The 10,398-nt window shown below is 33.9% G+C and overlaps 1 protein-coding gene across 1 annotated transcript; it reads right to left on the bottom strand.

Annotated features, from left to right (window-relative positions):
* Window positions 1–5,100: 5,100 nt before the first annotated feature.
* On the bottom strand, window positions 5,101–7,100 carry LOC145064080 (uncharacterized). The gene is made up of 3 exons (XM_079011598.1): window positions 6,297–7,100; window positions 5,971–6,220; window positions 5,101–5,894 (listed from the first exon to the last, which is right to left on the bottom strand). The coding sequence occupies exons 1-3, from the start codon at window positions 7,098–7,100 to the stop codon at window positions 5,101–5,103; spliced, it is 1,848 nt and encodes a 615-aa protein (XP_078867724.1).
* Window positions 7,101–10,398: the final 3,298 nt, after the last annotated feature.

The following is a 10,398-nucleotide window of genomic DNA, read 5'->3' on the forward strand; positions in this document are numbered from 1 at the left end:
GATTTTATGTACTCTACGGTTTTACTTTATCGGACCACCAAATCAATTTTTTGTTTACATTTAAAAAAATGATCAGGTACATGGAATCATCATTAACCACCACGCTCATAGACATAAAAGCACGTCAAATGGTCAGAGAGGTTGAGAATAAGATGAATAATTTAACAAATTATATCATATGCACCTAAAGTTGTACTATTCCAACAAATACAAAAACTGAAAACCCGGACATAAACCCTATAAACTTCAACATTTCGATCCAAGGCCTACCAATTTTTTGTCAAACCGGACCCATGTCTAAGAATGGATTGAATATAAATGCTCACTCTTAATTTAGTCTTTAATTTGGATGACTAAATATAACTTAGCCCAGCTAGCCAAATGGTCCAATAGAATAAAAACAATCCAAATAAATATAAATAGATTCTTAATATAACCAGATTCAAAAATGCCTGGTACCAATACAAAAACATTAAAAACATTAACCATTTTTGAGTGCCTAATTGTTAAAAACTAATGTAAAAGCATTCAAAAAAAATGGACCATCTAAATCTTTGTAGCAATTTTTTTCATTAATGCCTCTTCAACCTATATATATATATAAACAATAAATAGATAACTTAATATTTTTTTTGGAAAGGAAACCTCCCTAACGAGGGTTTTCGAACCAGTTTTCACACACCAACTAATCCTCTGCTGCAAAAATGAAGCTCTGCCTCATGCCTTGAAATCACTGCAGACGAACCTCCATAGCCACAAGGGCCGAGTTATGCCAATATTTGAAAATTGATCAATAGGCTATCCACCATATCTTCCACGTGTTTTAACAAATCACCACAACCCAAATGGTTAACAATTGACTTCTTTGAATTTCCCACCAAATCTCTAGAGCAAAATGCAAAGCAAAGCTTTTAACCATGGAGTTTCACAAGAAGGGTCGGCTCATACATGTAAAAAATTATGCAAGTTCGGCTATTTTTTGTCTAACATGTCTAAATAAGCTTAACCTCGGTTGAAATTCGTTTACTAATCCTTAAATGCCTTTATATATATATATATATATATATATATATATATATATATATATATATATATATATATATATATATATACTCGTTAGACTCGCGAGCCTAATTGAGTTTAGTTACATAGGCTCGAGTCTGAGCTCCTTTACTAAATGAGTTGAATATTAAGCTCAGACTAGTTTAAAATCGATGTCGATTTCGAGCCGAACTTTTAACAAGTTGATCCGAAATAGCTTGGCTCGTTTGCACCAATCACAAGTTTGTTCTATGTGGGTCTATTAAACAACCGTTAGGTAGGTTTAGCACACAAACCTCCATGCTAAACATCAACTCATATGTCACGCTATAAAGTTGTATTTGCTAAAATATCTAACAAAATTTTAAAAAACTAATAAACGTAAACAAAATCTTTAAAAAGTCGAAAATTAAAATAATTTACATTTGACCATACAAGATACAAATAACATTATGTTTACATCACCTAAGTATGTCAAACCGGTAGTAAAAACAATTTCCGGCTCATTAAAGTACCTCCTTAACTCTTGAATACGTCAAACCGTATGCCTTATCTTTATAAACTTTGAAAATCTCATTTTGATTTTGTTTTTGTAGTTTACCAAGGTTATCAACATTTGTTGTTATACTTTTCTAACTCTTATGGTTTTACGAAATACAAGTACCAGTCTTTTCGTTTCAAAAAAAAGTACCAGTCTTTCATGTTGTGCATTGAAAAGTTAGAATATTACATAAATTTAACACATTTTATAATTTATATATCACAAAAGTCAATTTAACAAACTTTATACATCACAAAAGTGTTTAGTAACTAACTCATAACGTGTCTATATCACAAAAGTGCAACATAAAAAAGTCGATTTCAAAACAATCTACCATAATAAATAAGAATAATTTTACCACATGTCATTCTCTCATTCAATTTAGTTCATATCATTTTATCATAATTTAAAGATATATTTATTTTCCACTTGTCATTTATTTCATTTTCCATTTCTAATATATTATTAATTAGTTTCTATAAATTAATCCTACCATAATAATATAAATTTTAAATTTTAAATTTTAAATTTCAATTTCAATTTCAAATAAATTTACAGTTTAAACCTTAGTGTTTAACATTTTGTTATAATTAACATGTTTAGTATACATGTCTGATAACTAAATAATAATTTTAATTTATTTATTTTTTACATGTTTTTTTTCTCATAATTTTTATTTATTTCAAATTTCAAATTCAAATAAACTTCTTATTTAATCGTATAATATACGGGACTCGCAGCTAGTTAGTTGTTCTTACTAAAGTTGTTTAAAAGTAGGCTCATACTACAAAAAAATCATTGTGCAATATGATGATTTGATTAAAAAACAAAACAATCAAATAAGGATATAATATTATGAGGCTCAGATCTGTAAACAATCGAGCAAAGCGGATAAATCCGCCATGGCTGCAAACTCACCGGAGTTGCCACGCCAAGATGCAGATTATCTCTAACTTTTGCTCAAATCCACTCAGACTCATACAAATTCATCATCACAGCCTCTTCATAGATCATACCCACCAAAAAACTACAGTTCAGAGGTGCATAAACCGGTTTTCAAAACAAAGAGCATAAATGAAAAGGAAAATGGAAAAAGGTTGCTATTCGAGATTCACTGAAGGGCAGTTGATTTCAATCAAGAATCATCGGCTTCGATGAACAATGTTCGACTAAAATAGTCAAAATTGAACTTCGATTGCAACAGAGGGCAACCACCTTAGAAACCATCTTCTGAAATTGCCTCATCTTTTCTGAGTGGAGTCGTTTACATTACAAAATTAAGATATTATCTCGAAAAAAAAGTTTAAATTTGGATAAAAGGCTCAGATCTGCAAGTTTGGAATCGGAGAATGGGGATCAAACACCGCCATGGCTGCAACACCATTTGTGCTGCCCCGCCAAGTTACGGGCCGAGTTTCACCCATCGCCGGAAACCGATGCTCGGAGAAGTCAGATGCAGAACAATATCGTCATAGCCTCGACATGCATATCAATGGAAATGAGTAGCAAAAGATCAAGCATACCACAAGGACCAATCATGTAATTTACTCTAAAGAAATAAATATTGAAACAAGTAGTTGTAGAACGAAAAAGAGAAAGAAAGATCACAGATTCAGGTCTCCAGTTTCGACTGATATTCTATCTGTTCTTCAACTTCAAGGGCTGTTGATTGTTGATAATAATGGGGGATGTAATCATCGGCTCAACACGATCCGATTCAGGATCATGCAGTGGCAAGAGAGGGGCAACCACCCTTTTGAAACCTCCCGTCTATCTCGCCGGAGCCTCCATTTTCTCCGAGCAATCATCCCCTTTTTGAGTTTTGAAACCCCGAAGTTTCCCTTTTACCTGTTTTTGTTGCTTGTTTCCCCGAGGTCAACCCGATTTGATGGGGTTTTTCACTAGTATGGGCCGAACATACATGGCCCAAATTGAATAATGATAAAAATGTATAAATATAATCTTTGTTAGTGGCAAAAAATAATTTATAACTAGTGTATTGATAAATTTGGACAAAAATGCAAAAATGGTCCCTGTGGTTTGTTATTTTTTGTGGATATGGTCCAAACCTTTTAAAAATTGGATTTCTGGTCCTTATTGAGAGGTTTGTTTATGGAACAAGCCCTTGGGGTTAACAGCCGTTTGTTTGTGGCTGTTAAACCCCTCACGTGCATTGCACACGAGGGCATAAATGTCATTTTACTTGAGGGACCATTTTTACAATTCCAGAAATAACATATAAAGACTTCCCCAACGTTCAAGTTCTTCCCCAAACGTTGTTTCTGCAACTTTGAAGTTGTTCTTCCTTCTCTCTTCCTTCTCTCATCTCTCTTTGTTAACAGTCGGGGTGTCAGTTAATCACACGATGGTTCTCTGTTTTTGTGGTAAGTTTGTTGTTGTTAAATGCTCATGGACACCAAAGAACCCAGGCAGACGTTTCTATGCTTGCCCTCAAAAGGTAAAGAAATTTGTTTGCACCCATTTTGATTTGTAATCAAATAACATTTGTTATTTTCCCCTTTTTGAAGGATTCTGCTTGTCGCTTCATCGGATGGGTTGATCCCCCCATGTGTGAAAGGTCTAAAGTCATTATTCCTGGACTATTGAGAAATATTAACCGAATGCAAGCTTGGTGCACAGCTCTGAAGATCATGTTGCTGGCTAGTTGGGTGTTTTTTGTGATTTTGTTCATAAGGTCTGTTTAGGTTTAGGTAATAGGTCAATGGGGTGGGTTTTTATTTGTTGAAGATCGATAAAAGTGTGGTTTTTTGGTGAATTAATGGTTTTTGGTACTTTGACCTAGGTTCTTTGTAGTTGTTTGTAAGGTCAAAGTAAGTTGTGTATGTAGTAAATGACTTCCTGATATAAATATGAATTTTATGGAATTGCTTATGTTGTTTGTAAGGTTCTTTGTAGTTTTTGGGCAACAATCAGAAGAACAATATGATGAACTTGTTGATGATGAAAACAATGTATCAGAAGTGGAGGTGGATATGATTGACTTTAACCTCAATCTTGATAAGGATTATGGTTGTGTTCAAATGGATGGGTTTCATAATGGGGTTGGGACAAATGATGAACATGAGGATATAGAAGTCATTGACAATGACCTAGGTTCTTTGTAGTTGTTTGTAAGGTCAAAGTAAGTTGTGTATGTAGTAAATGACTTCCTGATATAAATATGAATTTTATGGAATTGCTTATGTTGTTTGTAAGGTTCTTTGTAGTTTTTGTAAGGTGAAAGAAAGGTTAATGTGAATAATTGACTATAATGGTTATAATAAACAACAATAACAAAAAACCACAATAACCAAGGCTGCAATTACATAATAGACTACAAGCATATAGTGCAATTACATTATCCCAAAATATGCAACCATATATATATGTTCTAATACTTATCATACTAATGAAAACCAAAATAACCATAAGTCATAAGTTGTTTAACATCAAAACACTTCCAAAAGTAGCAAATAACATCTGCCAAAACAAACACAACCTTGATCTTCAACTTCCACCTAACTTCCACCTAACTTCCACCTCCTTGACCTTTGCATGTCCTTGAGTTGTGACCTTTGTTTTTGCATTTTGCACATGTTACACTGACATATTTCCTTGTTAATTTTTTGAACTCCATCAGGACCCACTTTACAGCCTTCTTCCTGACTTACACCATGAGTACCAGTCTGACTTTGACTCCCTCTTTGACTCTGACTCAATTTTTCATCCTCACTTTTCTTCCTCTTCTTTGTAGGCCTACCTGGTTGCTTGTGATGTATTGGAGGGATAAGTGTGGTGGGACACAAACTTTTAGGCCACATTATTCTTCCTTTTATGGGCTCTACCTTATAGGAATATGCATTCTTCCATGTATCCAACCAGTATACCTTATTGACCCACCTGTAAATGTCACCAACATCCTCTGAGTTCTTGGTCATTTCATAAAGGGTTGCAATGGCATGTTTACATGGGATGCCTATTAGCTCCCACTTTCTGCAAGTACATGTGTTGTTCCTAACATCTACAACATGTTGGTCTTGCCATGCCCCAGTGACTTGGTATTTCTCACCCCCATTCCACCTAGCAATGTAATGTGATGCATGAGACTTGTTTACATCCAATATGGTTGTTGCAGTGGGTGTTAAAGGCCCTTTTGCCTTGTCCATCACCTTCATAACATTACATATTCTCTTCATCAGGTATTGTCTAATATACTCCAAACAACCTATGATAGGCTTATCTCTTCCCTCTATTATCTTGCTGTTAAATACCTCACAAAGGTTGTTTAACAGTATATCAGAGATTGCTCTGCCTGTTAAAAAAATTAACATATTGTTTTAAGTACAAGTACACATTTAACATATAGTAATTTATGGTAATTCATGTACCTGTAAAATGGCTTCTTGCCCAGTGTTTTGGAGGAATCTTTCTAAGCCATTCACATGCCTCCTTGTCATAGTTGCTAAATTCTTTCATGCAATGTTCAAATTCAGGTACAGTGGTTGCAGTTGCACATCTCCATAAATGATCCTTGTACTCTTTCAATTTCCATTTCACTCTCATGTTCTGATGTATGTGCCTGAGACAATACCTGTGCTCAGCACATGAGAATAGTTGGGCTATTGCTGGTATTAAACCCTAGAACAATAACAATAATTAAGTATTTAGTTTATATAATAATAAGTAATTAATAATACAAGTTAGAAAGAGATACCTTTTGTCGATCTGTGATAAAAGTAAAGTTAGAGTTTGAACCAAGATCCAAGTCTTCTCCTAAACACTGCAAGAACCATACCCAACTACTTTTGTTCTTTGTCTCAACAATGGCATAAGCAAGGGGGTAAATACCATTGTTAGAGTCCAACCCAACTGCTGTTAGAACCTGCCCAGGAAATGGTCCTTTCATATGCGCACCATCGAAACCCAAAAGATCCCTGAGGTCAGCCTTAAAACCTTTTTTCAGGGGACCTAAGCAAATGTAGATTCTTTTAAACCTCCTCGTTGGGTTTGATGGGTTTTGTTCACTGTAAACATCAATCTTGACAGTTGTGTCAAGATTGGTTGCTTGCAATTCAAGGACATAGTCCCTCAAGATCTCATATTGTTTCGTATAGTCACCCTCCACGATCTTAGTTGCAATAGCCTTGGCCCTGAATACTTTGTCAATAGAAACACCAACCTCGAAGTCCTTTTGAAGTTGTTCCTGCAAAGCTCGAAGAGGAATCCCTGGATTCGTGTCAATTTGGTCCATGATTCGCTTGGATATAAAAGTAGCAGTGCAAGCTCTAATCTTCCTACTTTGAAGGCAAGTATGGTTGTCATTTAATGTCCTTACAAACCAGGGAGATTCTGTGTTTGACCTAGAAGCATGAAGGAACCAACTACAGTTTACTTTTTCTGAATTTACCTCTTTGCCCTTGCTTTTATTTTTGGTATTAAGGCCCACCACCCCACTTGCATTGATGACAGGGACTACACCTCTACACAATGCACAATGCCCGAAGTCTAAGCTTGTCATTCTTTTTATAATATAAATTCCTCCTAGTTTCTAGTGCGTGCATGTCAATTTTTTCTTTCAATTCTTTCTTTGATTTAAACTTTTGCCCAACATAAAAACTGGCCTTATGGATATTGCCAAGACTGCATCTTTTCTCCTTAGCCAGATTTTTAAGAACACATCTTCTTTTCCTTTCATCTTCCGACCCTTCATCTAAAGAATCCCATCTATCATTGTCAATGACTTCTATGTCCTCATGTTCATCATTTGTCCCAACCCCCGTTACGAAACCCATCCATTTGAACACAACCATAATCCTTATCAATATTGAGGTTAAAGTCAGTCATATCCATCTCCACTTCTGATACATTGTTTTCATCATCAACAAGTTCATCATATTGTTCTTCTGATTGTTGCCCAAGATCATCACTGTCAGCAGACTTTTCATGTTCAGACTGATGGTCTTCAACATTCTCATCTTCTGGTGGTTGATAATGTTCTCCATCAAAAGGATCAAAGTGATCATGAGAAAAGTTCTCATAATGAAAGTCATCATAATCAAAGTTATCATGGTCACCACCTTGATCTTGTACCACATCATCCATGTTAGCATGCTCAACCTCTTGATCTTGAACCACATCATCCATGTTAGCATGCTCACTAGCTTGATCTTGTACCATATCATCTAATTTAGGATTCTCACTACCTTGATCTTGTACAACATCATCCAATTTAGCATGATCACCACCTTGATCTTCTACTACATCATCCAATTCAACTAAACAAAGTTTTTTGGCACAAGAACTTTGACCAACTATTGAGTTCACCCTTCCATTTCTTCTATACTGTGGTGAAACTTCTGTAGGGACTTTGTCAAAGAGTATCAAGGACATATACCCTGCCAACTGTGTTTGATCATCAGCTTCATCTATCATTGGGGTTTTATCCTTTGCTGGTATTTGAGGTACATTTGCTTCTTTTGGAAGATCACCATCACAGAGCTCCTTAATAATAACTTTTTGCTTTCCTTTTGGAGACATAAAATAGGTCAGCAAATTAGTTTGTCCATGTTCTGTATACACTTCAATGACCTTGTTATCTCCAATATACTGAGCCAAATTCAAGACATCATCATCATTCCCTAAAGCTCTAAGGCCAAAATCCAAGTCTTCATGAGGAATCCTAGAATGGTAATATATTACTGGGGGTACAGAGTAACCTAGCTCAACCATCATTGCGTCTAGTTCATGAACTGAGAACTCATCAATGTCTACTAAATCAATATATCTCACTTCACCTTTAACATATTTCGTGTTTGGAAGCTTCGTAAAATTTCCACCATGGTGTAGCTTTATGCTGAACATTGTTGGTACACGCTCTACAAGATACAAAAAACATTAAGTAACAAATTATCAGATGTTTGCATTTTTGGCTCTATTCTTCAGATCATCAAGAAACCTAACAAAATTTCGTAAACAGAGGATAACTGAAACTAACCATATTCATTTGTGATGTCATACGTCTCGCCTTTTGGCCTAATCGCCCACATTACGAACACCATTTACAGTTGAAAAGCAAAAACAAGTAAACACCTTGGACCAAATCTTGATTAGGGTTTTTGCGTTAAAAACGAATGACGAATTAGATGGAAGTGGAAGAGATAACTAAATATTTTGTGATTTTGTGTGTAATATGGCGCTAAGACGGTAACAAGCGGGTTTATTTCTGGAATTGTAAAAATGGTCCCGCAAGTAAAATGACATTTATGCCCTCGTGTGCAATGCACGTGAGGGGTTTAACAGCCACAAACAAACGGCTGTTAACCCCAAGGGCTTGTTCCACAAACAAACCTCTCAATAAGGACCAGAAATCCAATTTTTAAAAGGTTTGGACCATATCCACAAAAAATGACAAACCACAGGGACCATTTTTGCATTTTTGTCATAAATTTGGCTTATGCTATTACATTTTCAAAGTCTATTTATAACTTATTAGGTATTACTAGTAAAATAGTTAAAATGTGATGGAAGAATTTATAATTTGTTCACGTTAATATTAAAACTAACTAAATGTTATATATAAGATGTTACGTTAAAATTCATATGTTACACAATTGAAAATTTAAAATAAAATAGAAAGTAACAAAAATATAATTATGAATCATAAATTTATAAATATTTTTGTATATTACATTCGATATTCTATTAACAATAAGTCTACTATTGTTACCTAAGAATAATAGTTTTAATGTTCTCTACTTTTAATTTTTTTTAAAAGACTACATATATCAGGGCCGGTCCTGGAAAATAAAATATTTTTAAAGGCCCAAGACGAATAAGAAAAAAAAAACTCTTATCTTTATTATAATTTTATATTTTTAAATAAAAATATATAATAAAAAAATTAGACCCTATGCGGCTGCCCACTTTAAACCACCACCCCCAACCCCTGACATATACAAACCTGTTGGAAAGTCTTTCTCTATCAAAACAAGTACCATAAAAAAAATTATCCATTAATCAAACAAAAAAACAAAATCAAAACCATCCTTTTTCCTTAGTCATAAATGGCTAATTAATTAAATATAAAAAGATTATTTAGGGTTTTAGTTTTAAGAACTCATTATGGTACCAACCCCTTTTACCGAACCACGATTGCACTTTTTAATTAAATTTTATATCTAATTATAAAATTAATCAAAATGTTATTGTGTAAGTTTTATTCTACAACACGTTAGCACAAACATTGTGAACCAAAAATCAAAATCTAAAGATAATATTAATTAAATTTAGTTTTCAAGTTTAAAACAGAACAAACTCGTTACCTTAAGTCAATTGAACTTTAATAATATTATCAACACTTTTATTCCAAAATATTTGTCAAAGTCCAACTATTAAACATGTCTCAAAGCCACGAACGTTAACATCGACATTCAATTTATTTATACATCACCATCCACATTCAACTAATTAAAATGAGGTTATTTACAAATAAATAAATACTTCATTTCAAAGTAAGGCATTTGCATCCCTATCCACATTAACACTTTGATTCCAATGTTGATAACTAGTTGACCTCTTGTAAGTCCTTCATTACCATACATTTTGATATATATCAGGTCACTTCCAAGATTAGCCTAAATAAATCTAATTATCCAAAACATCAACGACATGAAGACAAAAAAAAATTGTAGTCTCACACATTAATTCAAAATGGTTAAACCAGTAAAAGCTTTGAGTAAATTTACCTTATATTACATCATTTTATCTATTACTTTCTTAAGTATAGAAAATTTGACCAACAATCTACACCATCAAAA

The sequence above is a fragment of the Lactuca serriola genome, chromosome 7 (assembly GCF_051521515.1).
Source record: "Lactuca serriola cultivar US96UC23 chromosome 7, Lser_US96UC23_V15, whole genome shotgun sequence".
NCBI lineage: Eukaryota > Viridiplantae > Streptophyta > Magnoliopsida > Asterales > Asteraceae > Lactuca > Lactuca serriola.

Bases quoted from the DNA above. Each gene is read 5' to 3' on its own strand.
- LOC145064080 (XM_079011598.1), bottom strand. From the start codon at position 7,100: ATGACAAGCTTAGACTTCGGGCATTGTGCATTGTGTAGAGGTGTAGTC. The intron at 6,221-6,296 runs GTATCTCTTTCT...TTATTGTTCTAG, and splicing joins TTATCACAGATCGACAAAAG to GGTTTAATACCAGCAATAGC. The intron at 5,895-5,970 runs GTACATGAATTA...TTTTTTTAACAG, and splicing joins GGCAAGAAGCCATTTTACAG to GCAGAGCAATCTCTGATATA.